Source organism: Chiloscyllium plagiosum, chromosome 13, assembly GCF_004010195.1.
Source record: "Chiloscyllium plagiosum isolate BGI_BamShark_2017 chromosome 13, ASM401019v2, whole genome shotgun sequence".
NCBI lineage: Eukaryota > Metazoa > Chordata > Chondrichthyes > Orectolobiformes > Hemiscylliidae > Chiloscyllium > Chiloscyllium plagiosum.
The window spans coordinates 34,526,180-34,544,569 of record NC_057722.1 but is presented as its reverse complement, the minus strand read 5'-3'; the positions used below and the strand labels follow the sequence as shown (position 1 = coordinate 34,544,569).

At 39.3% G+C, this 18,390-nt stretch overlaps 1 protein-coding gene across 2 annotated transcripts in view; it reads left to right on the top strand.

Annotated features, from left to right (window-relative positions):
- The window catches only part of LOC122555908 (lysosomal amino acid transporter 1 homolog), a 47,240-nt gene that overhangs the window by 11,825 nt on the left and 17,025 nt on the right, over nt 1-18,390 (top strand). For both annotated transcript variants that reach the window (XM_043702174.1, XM_043702173.1), the window contains exons 3-5: nt 3,884-4,215; nt 11,147-11,276; nt 15,034-15,142. In XM_043702174.1, the coding sequence (XP_043558109.1) occupies nt 4,025-4,215; nt 11,147-11,276; nt 15,034-15,142 (430 nt within the window). In that variant the 5' untranslated portion in view covers nt 3,884-4,024. The remainder of the gene's footprint in view (nt 1-3,883; nt 4,216-11,146; nt 11,277-15,033; nt 15,143-18,390) is intronic.

Sequence of the window (18,390 nt, the reverse complement as noted above, 5' to 3'; positions counted from 1 at the left end):
TTACACAGGATTTCAGGGGCTCCAGTCAGCCTTTGGCATCTTACATAAATCTTCTTCCATTCAGGCAAAAGCACAGTTCAGCTCAATTCTATATTCACAGTTTTATTTTCAACAAAATTAACTAAATAGTGCTGCCGTCTTCACCCGTCCCATTCCTCCTAATCCATGATATTCAGTCATATGTACTTCTATCAGCATCTGGTTGAGATTGACTGACTCAATGAAGCATTTTCACAAAAAGAATGTGCAGAAGAAAAGGAATGCTCCACAGTCATTACTATGCAAGATGTTGTTTGTAATTTTTATTAGAATGTTACTATCTCTCTAAATCTATGCTGTTTGTTATCAATTAGCCAAGTGTAGTAAATGGAACCAGATTGACCTTGTTAACTATGAGGTTCTTAATTGGGGTTGTTAACCTGAGCCAATGAAGGAAGCCATGGTTGACCAAAACCAGAAGATTAGTATCTCCTCAGGAAAAAAAGTGATAACCCGATTAGACTCTCCTCAGTTGAGGACTGACTGAGCTGGCTGGCCACAGAGAGTACACTAGTAAATAAAGGGTGACTTAGTGATGGGACACCCCGTGCAATTTCCCCCCCCCCAGTGTCAAATTTGAGCCAAGTTCTGTTTAAATACTGGCATTTTCAAACAGGATTTATCTGATAGCAATCAGGAACGGGACCACATGTTCTGATGTGTACTTTGAGCTAAATCCTTATGCCAACTCATGATCTTGCACAGTCCATAAAAAAAACTTACCCCCTTCCTGATTTATAGGCCTTAAGGCTGCCTTTAATTTAGAATTATAATACTAATATAATAGGAAAATAAAAGCCTGCTTTCTGTGCAACAGAGAATTTCACAGAGTGAGTTACTAGCTGTTTAAAACGATGATGTGATGGGACAGGTCAAAGTAACAAGACATGGGAGTACTCAATGAATGGAAGAACACTAGGAAGCTCAGAGGAACAGAGTGATCTTTAGAGTTTTCTCATTCACAGTCTGAGGTCATCACTGGCTATACCAGCACTTATTGCCCATCCCTAATTGCCCAGACCATGTAAGGATGGCTGTTTCCTTCCAGAAGGGACATTAGTGAATGAGATGGGTTTTCCTGACAATTGAGTCATGATCATCATTAGACCCTTTAATTCCAGATTTTTTTTTATTGAATCCAGATTTCACCATCTACCATGGTGAGATTTGAATCTGGATCTTCAGAGCATTACATGGCTCCTGGATTAGTAGTCCAGTAATTGTCCCACTAGGCCATTGCCTCCCCAATTGTCCTCCACCTGAAAGTGAAGGTAGATAGGACACTTGCCTTTATCAGTTGTGACGTTAGATTAGAGTCGATTCCTGACAGGATGGAAACAGACCCTTTGGCCCAAAAAGTCTACAACAACCCTCTGAAGAGGAACCCACCAGACACATTTCAATACCCTATAATTGCCACGACTTGGCAATTTAGCACGGCCAATCCACCTGACCTGCGCATCTTTGGATTGTGGGAAGAAACCCATGCAGACACAGGAAGAATGTGCAAACTACACGCAGATAGTTGCCTGAGGCAGAAATTGAACCCAGGTCCCTGGTGCTGTAAGGCAGCAGTGCTAACCACTGAGCCACCATGCTGCCTGTTAAGATTATATGAGCAGGGAGGTTATAGTGGAGCTGTACAAAATTGGTTGGCCACAGTTGGAGTACCGTCTGTAGTGATGGTACTGGAGGGGGTGGAGAGGAAATTCACATGGATGTTGTCTTGTATGAAGAGGGGGTGAATAAGACCACGCTGTTTTCTTTGGAGCACAGAAGGTCCAATTGAGAGCAAAATATCAGTATGAATTGGAAATTGGTTGAGTGGTAGGAAACAGAATTGGCATAATGGGTATGTACTCAAAATGGCAGGACAAGACTAGTGGTATCCTACAGGGATCTGTGTTGTGGCCTCAACTTATTCACAATATCTGTTAATGCTTTGGACAATGGCATAAAAAGTTAAATATCCAAACTTGCTGATGACACATAATTGGGTAGACTTGTAGACAGTGTTGGCGACAACATAGAATGATATCAGGATATTAATAGATGAGGTGAATGGCAAACCTGTGGTGGATGAATTTTAATACAATAACATTTGAGGTTATCCATTTCAGACAGATATAGATCAGGATAGTTTTTTGGATGGCACAAGGTTAAATATAGGGAATGTCTACTGAGATTTGGGGGTTCAGGTACATATCTCATTTAAAATGTCACACCGACAAGTGCAGAAAATAGTCAGCAAGGCCTATATCTAAAGGGCTGGAGTACAAGTATGCAGATGTAATGCTGCAGTTATAAAAATCTTTGGCTAGACCATATTTAGAGGACTGCATCACACCTTAGGAATGATGTTTTGGTCCTGGAGGGAGTTCAATGCCGGTTAACAAGGATGATATCTGGATTTCAGGAGTTAAGTTGTGAAAATAGATTAGACACCATAAGGCCTCTATTCTTGAGAATTTAGAAGGTTAAGGGGTGATCTAATTGAGGTCTTCGGGATATTATCAGGGAAATACATGATGGATAAAAATAAATTATTTCCGCAGGTTGCAGATCCTAGAACCAGGTGGCACAGACTAAGAATTAGGGGCCAGGCCATTCAGGCAAGAAATTAGAAAGCACTTCTACATGCAAAGAGCAGGAAAGGTTTGGAACTCCCTTTCTTAAAAGGCAGTCAATGCTAATTCTTTTGTTAAATTTAAATCTGAATCAATTTTTTATTAAGCAGGGGTATCAAGAGGAATGGGCTCAAGGCAAGCATATGGAGTTAGGTCACAGATCAGCCATGATCTTAGTGAATGATAGAACAGACACAGGGGCTGAACAGCCTAATCTTGTTCTTATCAGGAGAGTCACGTTTCAGGCAAAAGCCCTTCAACAGGAAGGGTTTTTGCCCTAATCGTTGACTGTCCTGCTCCTCGGATGGTGCTGACCTGTTGTGCTTCCCAGCACCACACTCTCGACTCTAATCTCCAGCATCTGCAGTCCTCACTTTTGGCTACTCTAGTTCTTATGTCAGCTGGAGGGGGGGATCTGATAGAGTTGTGTAAAATTGTGAGGGTCATGCACAGAGTGGATAGAAAATCACTGCTCTTCTGAGTTGAAGGGTCAATAACAATGAAGAATCATTTCAAGAGGAAAGATTTAGAGGGGATTTGAAGAAAAATCATTTCATTAACAAGATAGTGGGAATCTGGAATAAACTGCTGGGAAGGTAGTTGAGGTGGGAATCTCACAACCTTTTAAAAAGTACTTGGAAGAGCACTTAAATGCCATAAGCATTCAAGGCAATGGGCCAAGTGCTGGAATGTGGGACCATTGTAGAATTAGAGTGCTTTTTGTTAGTCCAGACTTGATGAATTGAAAGCCCTCATCTGTACTCTGTGATTCAACAATTCAGTATTAGGTAAATAGAAATGCAGTGTTTCCAGTGACAGATGGTGTAAAATTATACAATTTAATATAAGACATATAAGAAATTGCAGTGAAGGAATATTTTTAGACACAGTATTGAGGTGCTCTGGAACCTACAATCAAAGTTATTGAATGAGTCAGCCGTGGGAAGGAAAGCAATATCAGAACATAGCAGCTATAAAGGAGTCAACCACATTAGAGTGAAAAATAAAAAATGAAGTACAGACTAGTTGGGCCAATGTCCATTTTTTGTTATTGCTATCTATGTAATTTTAAATTCTTCAAGACAGGCTTTTACACATTGGTGTTCATATCTGTGAGGTTAAACATCCTTTTCTGAATTTATGGTGATTTTTCATGGAAATGATTCAAGTCCAAGTTAAATTTTAGATCTGAACTAATGCAAAGGCGTTTTTTACAGGGTGACTCATGTTGAAACTGCAACAGGATCTGTTCAGCTGATAAGATCTCAGTGACTAACTATAAAGAGACCAGTTCCTCGAGCAAGGTTCAGGTTAAGGATAGTGCAGTCACCTATCTCCAGTTTACCTGTGTTTGTAGCATGAGAGGTTTACTCCAATTTTCAAGGAATTACCATGAATCCAATGTCACTGTGGGAAAGAATGGTATGTTATGTGGAAATGAAAGTTGGATATCTTCTATGATGGAAGAATGTGTGCAGAATCTTTGGGAACTCTGGAGTGCAGTTCTTGGACTTGCCTCGATTTGCTGTTTTCTTTTTGCTTCTTTACCGTAAGTTTTAAAATAAATCCATACTTCTTTTAACCCTGCTGTACATTTTTATGATTTCTATTGTGTTGATTTTACTTTGTACTCCAAAAGCACGTTAGATTTATTGTACTCTGTGATTTAACTATAAAATTTGAAACATAAATTTCATGGAAAAGTAATCTGATTCGACAGTAACAATGGTTAGTATACAATAATAAATAGTTTCCAAAACAATAAAAGGTACCATGAATCTTATATGTGCTTTATGCCTGAATGAGTTTTGAAGGATCTGAAAGAGTTTTTACAAATGTACCTCTGAACCGATGTCTGTAATTGTTACTTTATGAGTTAAGTATTTTTAATGGTTTTAATTATTATGTAATAAGCATTGAGTTAGTTAAGTGTAGTTTGGGCCTTAATTATCATATAATAACTATGATGTTTACTTAAGTGTAATTTACTTCGTGTACCTTTAGGAATAGATTTTGTGAGGTGTCTGGTCCTCAAAAGGTGGGCAACCATTTCCCACTTTAACCCCAGCCTGGTGATATCAGTGGCATGTATACACATGGAGACTGCCCGTGGTCTGTTGTGGATAGCGGGCATCAAGGGTAGCCGGAGCCATTTTCCTATTATGACTAAAAAACTCCATATTTAAAACAAAAGAGAAGGCAGAAATTTGTGGGACAAATGGATCTGGAAGTCCTGGTATATGAATCACTAAAAGCTATCTTGCAGGTATGGTGACCTGATTGGGGAAGCAAATAGAGTGTTGACCTTTAATGCAAAGAGAGGGAAGAATAAAAGCAGGAAAGAGTTGCTTTAACTAGACAGGGTTTGAACTAATTGCATCTGGAGTGCTGTGTACAGTTTGATCTCCTTACGAAAGGAAGGTATGTGGAAGCAGTTCAGGGAATGTTCATTATGCTGATTCCTGAAATAATGCGGAGTTCGATGATGCAAGGTGGAGCAGATTGGCCCTACACTCATAGAGGTTTAGAAGAATGAGAAGCAATTTTATTGAAACACAGCTGATTCTGAGAGCTTGTCAGATTAGTTGCTGGGATGATATCTTCTTCCCTTGTGGAGAATTCTGGAGCTTGGGGGCTGGGCACTGTTTGAAAATAGGGGCATCCTATTTTCAAAGATGGAAATGAAGAACAATATTCCGAGAGTCAGTAGACTTTAGAATTCTCCTACCCTGAGAGCAGTGGCGGCTGCAACATTGAATATATTCAACGCTAGGTGAGACAAACTTTTGATTGACAAGAAAGTTGAGAGTTATTTGGGACAATGAAGAAGGTGGAGTGAGGTCACAGTCATATCGAAGATTTTATCAAATTTTGGAGTTGGTTGAAGGAGCCAAATGGCCTATTGCTGCTCCTGTTTCTTATGATCCTTTTGTGCTGTATTTCAATGTAGCTCTGTAAGCATGAGGCACAATACTTAATCTTTTATTTAGATACTTAACAACCTTCAGGATTATGCATTGACATCAACAATCTCAGAATGTAACTTCTTCCATCAATTTGTCTTGCTTTATTTTCAGGTTGATTTTTATTGCTTTTTCTTTCTTTGCTATCAGATGGTTACAGTTCATCCTTCGGCCTTTCACACCTCCACAGATACTTTGTTTTCTCCTTTCATTTCATTACAACTCCCTTTGACCTTGTAACACCAATTCGAACATTGTTTAATCTCTTCTCTTTTCCAACCCTTTTCCTATTTCTGATTGAAGTTCCCAGACTTGCATGTGTGTGAAGCAGCTGTAAATAGTGACACAAGAATCATTATCAACAACTACTACCTCCGATAAGAGATCTTTATTATGCCCTCTGATATCTACAGCTATTTTAACTCTATTTCCATCCAGTTCCTGTGATTTGCAGAGCCCTCTACCCACAAGTTACATTGTTCTCCTGGATCAATTAGAATACTGGAGCAGTGAATCAAAGACACAGAATTGCATTGGATAACAACTCTTCCGGGAATCTAATAGTCATAAGCATGCAACTCAGACAAGTAAATCTTTTGGATACTCAAAAGCTGACATTTAGTTGTTGTATGAGTCAGTCAGAATCCGACAGATTAAAGAACATGACAAGGTAAGCTTTGCCCATCAGAATATAAAGGACTGCTCATGGAAGGAACAGACCAGCCTATTAGGATTGATTTAGCTCAGTTGGCTGGGCAACTAGTTTCTGAGACAGTGTGATGCCAACAACTGAGTTAAATTCCCATACCAGCTGAGGCTACCATAAAGGATTTTCCTGCTCAACCTCTCCCCTCACCTTAGACACCATGAACCTCAGTTGAAACCACCACCAAATGTTTCTCTCTAATGAGAGTACAGTCCTAGATCTGGTAAGAATATGGCAACGGATGTAGTAAGCTCAGTTGGCTAGATGGCTGGTTTGTAATGCAGAGTAATACAAACCGTGTGTGGGTTCAATTCCTGCACTAGCTGAGGTTCCCATGAAGAACTCCCCTTCTTGATCTCTCCTCTCACCTGGGGCGGAGTGACTCTCCCATTAAACCACCACCAGTTGTCTTTCTCTCTCTCTCTCTCTCTCTCTCTCTCTCTCTCTCTCTCGTTCTCTGTGATGAAAAGTTGGACTATAGTGACTTTATCAGTTCTCCCATCTCCAGTGTATGCCTCAGTGATTGTCCTCCCTTCAAACAGCATATCGTTAAAATAGACTCAGTTTTAAGTTAGGCCTGATTGTCTCTTATGATATAGTCGTGTACCTTAGCTCCTAAGGAATATTTAATAAATTTATGTCTTGTTCATTAGGAATGAGCCTTACTACCAAAGAGTTTGTGTGGTCATCCTTCCCCATTTGTTATCAGTAGCTCGGGCTGATATCAGCAGGAAGGATTGATGGAAACAAATCCAGACAAGGCATCACAGATGGTTTCAGCAGGGGGTTCATGTCCAGTGCTGGCCCTGTTGGTACCATGTTTTGAAGACCAGCAGCGATGTGTGTCCCATGTATGCCACAGAAATGCATAGAATTGGCAAATTGTGATGCCCATCAGTGTCTGATGGTGATTCGGCACCCTCTTCCTACTTTGGCCCCGTCTGGTCCAGTTAATGTCCTCCTTTTAGCCATGTGCAGCTTACCATATTTCAGCTACATCAAGAGCACACTCCCATCCCATTCCTGTCCCATCCACCTCTCCCACCAGCGCTATTTAACAGCATCACCTATCTACTTTTATTAGACCTTTGACTACATTGCTGTACCTAGAGTTGGTTGCAATATTGTGACATTGGAGAAGTTGGCAAAAGCTCTTTCAGTTAGTAGGGAGTACTGTGTCTTTGGAAGACCTTTGACCTCTGAGTGGCACTATTTGTTCCTTACGTTGTGGCTGTAGTTACAGTTCTTATCATGCTGCAACATCACAAGGAGATGGAGCAGAGGCAGCAAGGCAAAGAAGGTCTTTGTAGTAGGAGAAGAAGGGAGAATCCATCTGACATATCATTACTCAGGATAGGATGTCAGCGAGTAGCTTATCAGTCTCCACTCCCCTAAAAAGAAAACATAGGGCTATCATTGCTCCATATTGCCAATCCCTGAATACAAATAGCAATGGTGAAGTGAAAGCTTTGAGCTACCTTTTGCAGTATTCAATACACAAAGTTATAATGAAATTATCCAGTCAGACTAACTCAGACAGATTTTGTTTAAATAACCCGAGGTAATGATGAGTGTACTATAATGAGCATTACTGTCCTGTTGGGCAAAGAAGTACAAAATCAGAAAGGATTTCACTTCTAATTTTCACTGAGCCTCGACTGACATGTAGTTGTGTAATTGAATGGAGAAGCAATTGGGTTTGGTTGTAACGGCTTCTTTGATTTAGCGGTTTCTTGACCTTCAGTGTACAAGCTGGCATGTGAAGACCAATCATGCAGTGAAGCGTAAGGCTACCAGTGTAGGTGGAGCTGTACTGCAGCCTGAATTGTAACCTTCAGAAAATGAGAGCATAAAAGGGAATGGAAAAAAAATGGAAAAAAGATCAAACTTTTGGCTCAAGGAATTTTGTGTTACAGATCTCAAGAATATTCAAAACGACTAATGTTGTACAAGAGAGCTTTTAGAATAACACTGCATATAGTTCTTAACGTAAAGCTTACTGACAAGGTTATCACCAAAACATCAGTTTGCTTAACTTGTTTCAAACACAGATGGAAGTGCCATCATTAGAGCAGATACAAAATATTTCAAAGTTTAGTATCACGGCTGAGTCATGAAGTAAGATCTGTCTATCCATGCCACCTAACTCTGTGACCTTGTTCTGAAAGGGTATATGATGCTCTTTACCTTTTTTTTAACAGTGCTGACATTATTGTTAATGGATCTTATATGTGAAGTAATGATATTTACTTCAAATGTTGTCTTGTTACTTCTTTGTGTTCAATGCCTGTTTAAATGTCAAATGTCGTGAAACAGATTTTGCAACTGTGCAAAATCACCTATGTGCCTTGGAATATGTTTTACTTTTTGTATATTTTAGTTTTGTTACTATTTGTGGGAGCTTGGTATGTACATTTTTTTTCATTTATTTGCGGGATATGGTTTCACCGGTTGGATCAGCAGTTATCACCCAGCCTTAGTTGCCCTCAAGAAAGTAATGATGAGCTGCCATCTTGAACTACTGCAATCCATGTGGAATAAGTTGAAGCACAATGCCATTAGGGAGGGAATTCCATGAATTGTAACTTATGAAAGACTTTTTCTTATGAGGTGTGAAAAGAGACTTTTTAAAATATGAATTTAATGTACAAGTAGTGCAACAAATTCAAATCAAGTAACTTGAACACTTTTTAAAATCTTTTTTGTTCCGGGAAGATGAGAAATATACAAATTGTATTGTGTAAATACCAGCTTTTGTCATAAATGCTTATCTCTATTTATATTGATTGCTCCCTTGGCTGATTTGAGTTTCCCATCACCAGAGAGGGTCAGAATAATTAATTATAATCCTGTTGAAGACATAGCATACAAGTTATAGTTTAAGTCACCTTCTATCAACTACTTCACCAGAACAGCTGTTCCTCATCCCATCACAGACAGACATAGCTGTCACTCTGATGGATTTATCTGATTAATCAGACAGCGTTGTGGCCAAATCTGACGCTATTGTCAGTGTATTCTTGAATATCAAGTCTCTAGTCTTCTGAAATATATTTGCTTTGTCCTGATGTTGGAAGGGTCTGTACCCAGTTTAATTTGATTCAGACTTTGCTTCTAGAAGTAATGCAGACTCAGAATAATGTATCAATGATAATATCCAAGTTATCCAATGATAATATCCAAGTTAACAATGAGCCAGAACTCCAACTTAATTAACGAGTACTGAGTCAAATCAATATTATTGAAAAATACCATCCTACATATAAATAACTGGACCCAAGAAAATTCCAATCTTCTTGCTGCCTGAACTGCTGTGCTCTTCCAGTACCACTAATCCAGAGTCAGGTTTCCAGAATCTACAGTCATTGTTTTTACCCTTTATTCCAGGAAAAGGCTGTGGTAATATTTTCATTGTCAAGACCATTAAATTCTACCCTTTGACTAATTTTTTTGGGGGCAGATGGAGAGGCTCTACACATCTATAGAGGCATCTATTATGTGTCTCTGATCTCAGACCCTGCCATTTTGCAGCGAAGGGAATGGGGTTGAGTTCAAACTTATACATCCATGGTTCACTGAGGTAACTATATATGCTAAAGTACATTTGCCTGTGTCAGATAAGATTTTAATCAGTGGGAAGTCCACACAATTTGCAGACTCTATAGCTTTAGGAGAAAGATGAGAGATTTCCTTGGGGAGGCAGAGGACCCTTTTGGAGAGGTGCAATACATTTTTGTATATCATTCCAGCACACCTTTTGGAGCAGGGATTTAGGTCACAAGATTATGAGGGACGTAATTGGGTTGATAGGACTAAAAGGGATCAATTACTGATGGGCATACATTTAAGGTAAGGAGTGGATGGTTTAAAGAGGATTTAAGGAGAAATTGTTTCACCCAGAGGATGGTTGGCATCTGGAACTTGCCACCCGAAAGGGTGCTAGAGATGGGAAACATCGCAACATTTAAGATATATTTAGATTGGCATTTGAAATGTCATAGTACACAAGGCTACATGCCAGGAGCTGGGATTAGAGTAGGCAGGTGCTTGATGGGCAATATTGTCAATGGTGGGCCAAAGAGCTTGTTTCTGTGCTGCTCTGATATTCTGACTCAAGGATTTTATAACCTTTGGGAGAGGTAAGGTGCCTTTGGGATTGTTAAAAGTGAATGTTAATCTGTGTTTTAAAAAACAATTGGAACAGTTGAGAAATCTGTCACAAGAGCTGTCAAAACTGTCCCAGAATTGAAAATTCCTGACATTTAACTATATCAGGAAAATAACTTGTTGCAGCATTTTTTTTTAAGTGAGATAGCGCTAGCAATTTAATTCTGTCTATTGACATAAGCATGAGGGCTGTCATTACTGAATGAATGCTGCATGAGAGAATTCATAACTTTTCATTATCACAAAGGGGTGACTGTCAGTTTATGGTTTGATTGACAGCTCCAAGTGGTTATAAACTCTTTGAAGATATTTGTTTTTATAAGGGGTTAAGGGACCTTAAATATAATGACTTTTTTCAAGCCAAGTGTTGTTTTTAGTAGTGAATTTAACAAAAGATGCAACATTATTTAATTTCATATATGTTTCCTGAATTTTATCCATGATGATTTGGAATGGTAGATAGATATAAGGTCAAGGAGTAATGAAACAGTATTGCATACTTCCTTTAAGAAGCAGTTCAGAGTCTGTTTATGAGCATTGTCAACAACTTAGCAATGGAAGATTTATATATATTTTTAAAATGTCACACAAAGTTTTATTCTATAAAAATAAAATTGTACTGTGCTAATTTCATTGCTATTTAGGCAAATGTATGTGGCTTACAAGAATGAGAAGGTGGATCACGCACTGTCAGTGGGATTTCTGCTTTGTTGGGTCTGTGGTGACATTACCAATTTTATTGGCTGCTATTTGACCAATCAGCTGCTTATCCAGGTAAATAAATTTGTGCTATTTGATAGAACCATAGATATTGCATAAATTTTTAGATTAGATTAGATGAGATAATTTACAGTGTGGAAACAGGCCCTTCGGCCCAACAAGTCCACACCGACCCGCCGAAGCGCACCCACCCAGACCCATTCGCCTACATTTACCCCTGCACCTAACACTACGGGCAATTTAGCGTGGCCAATTCACCTAACCTACACATTTTTGGATTGTAGGAGGAAACCAGAGCACCCAGAGGAAACCCACGCAGACACGGGGAGAATGTGCAAACTCCATACAGTCAGTCGCCTGAGGCGGGAATTGAACCCAGGTCTCTGGCGCTGTGAGGCAGCAGTGCTAACCATTGTGCCACCGTGCTGCCCAATAGATTTCCTATTATGCATTTTGAATATGTTAATCATAGAATCCCTATGGAATGGAAGCAGGCATTCCCTACCTGATCCCTATAACCCTGCATTCCCATGGCTAATCCACCTAAGCTATACATCTCTGAACACTACGGGCAATTTAGCGTGGCTAATCCACCTAACCTCCACATCTTTGGACTGTGGGAGGAAACCGGAGCAACACAGTGGTTCAGTGGTTAGCACTGCTGCCTCACAACACCAGGGTCCCAGGTTCGATTCCAGCCTTGGGCAACTGTGTGTGTGGAGTTTGCACATTCTCCCCGTGTCTACGTGGGTTTCCTCTGGGTGCCCCGGTTTCTTCCCACATTCCAAAGATGTGCAGGTCCGGTGAATTGGCCGTGCCAAATTGTCCATAGTGTTGGATGCATTAGTCAGAGGGAGATGGGTCTGGCTGGGTTACTCTTCGGAGGGTCAGTGTGAACTTGTTAGGCCGAAGGGCCTGTTTCCACACTGCAGTGAACCTAATCACCTAGAGCAAACCTACACAGACTCAGGGAGAATATGCAAACTCCACCCAGACTGTATGATTAAAGAATGTTCAAGGAGGGGAGACAGTATTCTGATTTTGTTCATTTTTTTCTCAACACCCCAAAATGAATCGATGGTAGCTTAGTTCTGCAATTTCAGCAAACTAGCCATAAAATTGAATTAAAATGTTTTTTGCCAATTGGTAAGTAAACTTGCATTGAACAAATCTGATTGCAAGTTGTTTTTTTTTCCAAACCTCCCTTGTTTTAACCATTTTGTCACTGGCAAAACATTCAACCATAGATTCATAGCCAAGATTGTGGCGCTGGAAAAGCACAGCAGGTCAGGCAACATCCGAGAAGCAGGAGAATCGATGTTTCGTGCATAAGCCCTTCATCATTCCTAATGTAAAATTTCTTTGGCTTAGTCTTGGCAGATAAGGATAAGGATCTCGCGTATCCCATTTTTGCCCTCCTGATTTTCCGCTTAAGAATGCCCCTACACCCTTTATAATCTTCAAGAGATTTGTTTGATCCCAGTTGTCTAGGTCTAAAGTATGACTTTTTCTTCTTCTTGACCAAAACCTCAATATCTTTATTCATCCATTATTCTCTACTCTTACAGCCTTACTCTTCAGTCTAACAGGAACATAATGCCTCTGAACTCTCATTATCACACTTTTGAAAGCCTTCAACTTGTCAGTCATCCCTTTACCTGTGAACAGTCTACTCCAATCAACTTTTGAAGATTCCTTTCTCATACCATTAACATTTGTCTTACTCCAATTAAGAGCATTAATGGCCTATCCATTTCTATAACTATTTTAAAACTAATAGAATTCTGATCATTAGTCCCAAAGTGATCCCAAAGTAACACTTCAGTCTCTTGCACTGCCTTGTTTCCCTCAAGGTCAAGGTTTGCTCCTTCTCTAGTAGGTATATTTAAATATGAAAATTATCTTGAATTATCCGGTCCTATGTTTCCATGTATACCCTGAGTTCATCAGCCCTACATGCAAGACACCTTGCATTGAAAAAAATGTAGTTACCTCGTTCATTGACTTCCTCTCTGTCTTTACTAATTAATGTGTTCTTTTTTGATTCAGAACCATCCTCATCTGCCTTTGCATTTTCATTGTTACTTAGGATCTCCCTTCCCCACCCACTAGTTTACAGGCTCCCAAAATAGAACTAACAAATCTCCCCTCCCGGATATTGGCCTCTTTCTATTTGAGGTGAAGCCCATCCCTTTTGAGCAGGCCTTTTCAGTCCCAGAAGAGATCCCAATGATCCAAAAATCTGAATCCTTGCACGTTGCACCATCTCTTCAGCTATTGATTTATCTGCTCTATCTTTTTATTCCTACTCGCATTGGACTGTGACGCTAGGAGTAACCAGAGATTACTACCTTTTTGAGGTTCTGCTTTTTAACCCACTAAGTGTATTCACTCTGCAAAGCCTCAACCTACACATTTTACCAATGTGTAGAACCACTTCTGGCTTCTCACGATAACATTTGACAACATGCTTCAATTGTTTTGAGACATCCTTGACTCTAACACCTGGAAGGCGATGTACTATCCTGGTTTCATGGTCATGGCTGCAAAATCTCCTGTCTGTGCCCAATCAGGAGAGTCTTGACAAATACTGCTTAACATAAGATTCATTCTTAGTGACCAAGATCTGACTGCCACTTGTACTTTCCTCAGAGAAACTATCTGCTTCAACAGTACCCAAAGCAGAAAGAGGAATAGCCACAGGAGACATCTAAACAACATTCTTATTTTTCCTGACAGCTACCCATCTATCTGACTGACCCTGCAGTGTAACCATCTCTCTAAATCTACTAACCATCACACCCTGTGTCCCCTGTATGCCCCCAGTGACATTAAACCTCTAAAGAAACAGCTCTTAAAAGAACCTTAGATATTAAAAAAACTACACTTCCTTACCCACAGACTTTAATATTAACCAAGTAAAAGAGAAAACAAAATAAAAATGTAAAACTTTTTTTAAAAAAAGCACAAAGCCTCCTCTTCAAATCTTCTATCAAACAGCTTTCAAATGTCTGGGTCTGAGAAAAGAAATACTGATCCCTGTCGTTAATCAAGCAGCTACAACGGCACTTTTTTCCCACATATTTTTGAACTATTAAAGTTGCAACAAAAAACAACTCTCTCCAGAGCCACCAACACTTGACAAACACGTGGACAGGCCTCTCCCTAAGCTCCTTATGAAAAGCAATTAATTCTTTTTTTTCTTTGCAAGATATTTTGGACTATAAAAGTTCCAAAAATAATTTTAAATGAAAAGTTTTTGCTTCCATTACTTAAAAAACCAGGGCAAATGACCACTTTCCTTCTGCAGGAATAATCTCGTGACTTATTCCTAGTAATTATCTGTTTGGTCACTGCTCAAGAGCAATGACAGAACACCTTAGCTAACTATTGCAACTGAGAAACTGTGAAAAATTCAATCTAAAATGGCTGGAGAAATCATTAAATATATTATCACTATTCAAATAAGAGATCCAGCAGTGAAACACAAAATATAGCCATGTTCAAGATAGGATACCTCCGTGCTTACATTCTAAACTTACAATAGATCCTTGATGCTGACAAAGATTGATGAAATTTCAGAAAATATGATACTTCATATGCTATGCATCATATTATAAGCATGTTTAAATATGGTGAGCTAAAACCACAAACTTTCTTTTTGTAATGCTCGCTTACATTACGTGATAGCATAATAAGTTATTTAATGGTAATGGATGTTCTAATTTCACTTTCTACAACTTATTTACATATGGATCCTTCTACTGGGAATTTGTAACAATTAACTTATAATGTGTTGTTTTCATTACAGACTGTTACAGCTAATTTTTATGTTACCCTTGACAATATGATGATCTCACAATTTGTCTATTATAAGCTGAAGAATAGGAAAAGCAGAAGCAAGCAATATTTTATTCGGTGTAAGTGTTATTATTTGGGTTCATATTGTTTAATTTACTTAAATAGGTATTTGTTGCATCTTTTTCCAACAATGTAGGCAGTTTTTGTGGATAGTGTTTCTGTTTGAATCCAAATGCCAATTCCAGGTGGAATTTTAAATAGTGTCCTCTCCCTTCTGAGTTACTGGTTCTTGGCATATCGCCAAGTGCAAAATCTGCAATGCGAAGTAATTGGACATCTAACTTTATAGAAACCTCAGAATGTGTAAAAGAGGCATTTGATGAAGTTAGGTTTAAAACCATTGAAAGTAAATTTATCATATAAGATATTTCTAACCAATGTCAATCCACCTCTGAGTAATCTGAAAATGCTGAAATATGAACAGATGAATGAGGAACAGGAGCAGGTCCTATGTCCCCTCAAGCCCCCTTCACTATTCAATAAGATTATGGCTGATTTGATTTCTCCACATTCCCACCCATCCCCATAACTTTTCACATTCTTGTTTATCAAGGATGCATCAGAAGACCTGTACATCATAAGTGGCCTCTTGCCGTAATTATTTCTCATCTCCACATAAACTGAACCTATGCCCTCATTTCCAGAACATAGTTCATCCCTTTCTATTGTGCTAGGACTATTGCTAATTAACTGAGCCACCCTTCATGTTTTCCTAGCTTCCATTCTTCATAAATGTCCTGTACCCTTCAATACTCAAGACCCAATCTAAGTCACTCTGTAGCCATGTCTATGTAATGGGTATCAGATCATACTTATTTTTATTTATATAACAAAGATATTGGAACACTGGAGGAAAGACAGAAATGAGTTACAAAGATGCAATCAAAATTGAAAGGATCACAGTGGATTGAGCAAAGGCCATTATAACATAAGAAATGGGAGCACAGAAAAATGCTATTGCGCCCATTGTTACTGAGCCAATCTTTGAAAAACAACTATCAAATTAATTCAACTATTTGCTTCTCTTCTGTAGCTCTGCAAAATGTTCCCCTTTGTACATCTAACTCCCTTACAAAAGTAATGATTGAATCTGACTAGGTCTGTACTCGTTTGAGTTTAGAAGGATGTAGAGAGATCTCATTGAAACATACAAAGCTTTGATGGGCTAGAGAGACTGGAGGCAGGAAGGAAGTTTCCCCTGGCTGAGGCCTGAAGAACAAGGGATTGCAGTCTCAGGATAGGCAGCAATCCATTTTGGACAGATATAAAGGAGGAATTTCTTTGCTCAGAGGGTGGTCAATTTGTGAAGTTCTCCACCACAGAAGACTGTGGAGTTGAAGTGGCTAAATATGTTTAAGAAATAAATAGATTTCAAGAAGGACAGGGAGAAAAAGAGAGTATGGCATTGTAATAGAAGATCAGCCGTTGATCATGTTGAATGGAGCTGGCTTCATGGGCTGATTGGCCAACGCCTGTTCCTAGTTTCTATCACCCCTGAAGGAATTGCATTCCAGAAAGAAAGAAATTTTTCTCAAATCTGCTGTGCTTTTTTTCAGTTGTCTTCAGTTTGTATATCAGTCACTGAAAACCAAGTGTCAAATTCCCTCAGTTAGTAGTTTCATTCAGATTTGGGAGTTACTTTCTCTGTAAAAGAGAAGGCTAAAAATGAATCTGATAAATGTCTTCAAAATAATCAAAGAGTTTGATAGGCTGAATGTAATAAAGGATTTCCATGCTTTGGTGAGTCCAAGACAAGATGCATAAATATATGGTAAGTACAATTATGACATATGGTAAACCCCGCTGCTAATTTAAAACCCGCAACACAGAAAAGATTTGTCCCGTGCGGTAATCTGTGAAAATTCGAGAGATCAAGAACTATTTAAAGTAAAAATTAACAACTTTTATTTCTTAAAATATAACAGAGAATGATTAACTAACAACTATTTACAACTCCTTCCTCTATCTTTTACCTTCCCCTTCTACAATACTAGTTTGATAAAATCCTCAATTAAGATTTACAAAACAAAACTTCTTATCTCAAAACCAGGCAGCTTTCAGTTTTCTCTGAATTCCTGTTGTCTTTTCTTCTTGGGAATTCTGCTTCACAGGTCACTGATTGATAATGGTATCTTTAAGAGAGCTATTTGTCAGGCTGTCTTTACATGCCAGTAGCTTGTCAGTTCTCCTCTCAACTGTTCAATTTTCCCCGGTCTTATACACCCATAAGACCATAAGACATAGGAGCGGAAGTAAGGCCATTCGGCCCATCGAGTCCACTCCGCCATTCAATCATGGCTGATGAGCATTTCAACTCCACTTACCCGCATTCTCCCCGTAGCCCTTAATTCCTTGTGACATCAAGAATTTATCAATTTCTGCCTTGAAGACATTTAGCGTCCCAGCCTCCACTGCACTCTGTGGCAATGAATTCCACAGGCCCACCACTCTCTGGCTGAAGAAATGTCTCAGCATTTCTGTTCTGAATTTACCCCACTCTAGTTCTAAGGCTGTGTTCACGGGTCCTAGTCTCCTCGCCTAACAGAAAAATTTCCTAGCGTCCACCCTCTCCAAGCCATCTCTCAAGGAATTAAGGGATATGGGGAGAGTGCGGGTAAGTGGCGTTGAAATGCCCATCAGCCATGATTGAATGGCAGAGTGGACTCGATGGGCCGAATGGCCTTACTTCCACTCCTATGTCTTATGGTCTTATCTCAATAGTAACAAGCAATGCAGATTATAAAAAAGGAGGAATTTAAAACAATCATCCCTGTGGAAAAATTATACAGCAAACCATTGGGGATTGAAGGCAGTCAAGTTGTCAGGGCCTACAAAACAATAGTTGCTGAAAAGGCTTAGCTGGTTTGGTAGCATCTGTGAAGAGAAATCAGTTAACATTTCAGGTCCGCTGATCCGAAAGTCCTGCAAGGGTCACTGGACCCGAAATGTTAACTGCCAGATCTGCTGAGCTTTTCCAGCAACTTGTGCTTTTGTTTCTGATCTACAACATCCACTGTTCTTTCAGTTTACATTAAGTTCTCAGGGCCTGATGGCTTACATCCTATGACTTAGTACAGAATGAATCCATTGGTGATATATTCCAAAATTTTCTGGATGCTGGAAAGGCTCCAGGGAATTGGAAAAATGTTAATTTCAGATTAGATTAGATTCTCCTACAGTGTGGAAACAGGCCCTTCAGCCCAACCAAACCCATCTCCCTCTGACTAATACACCTCACACTACGGGCAATTTTACATGGCCAATTCACCTGACCTGTACATCTTTGGATTGTGGGAGGAAACCAGAG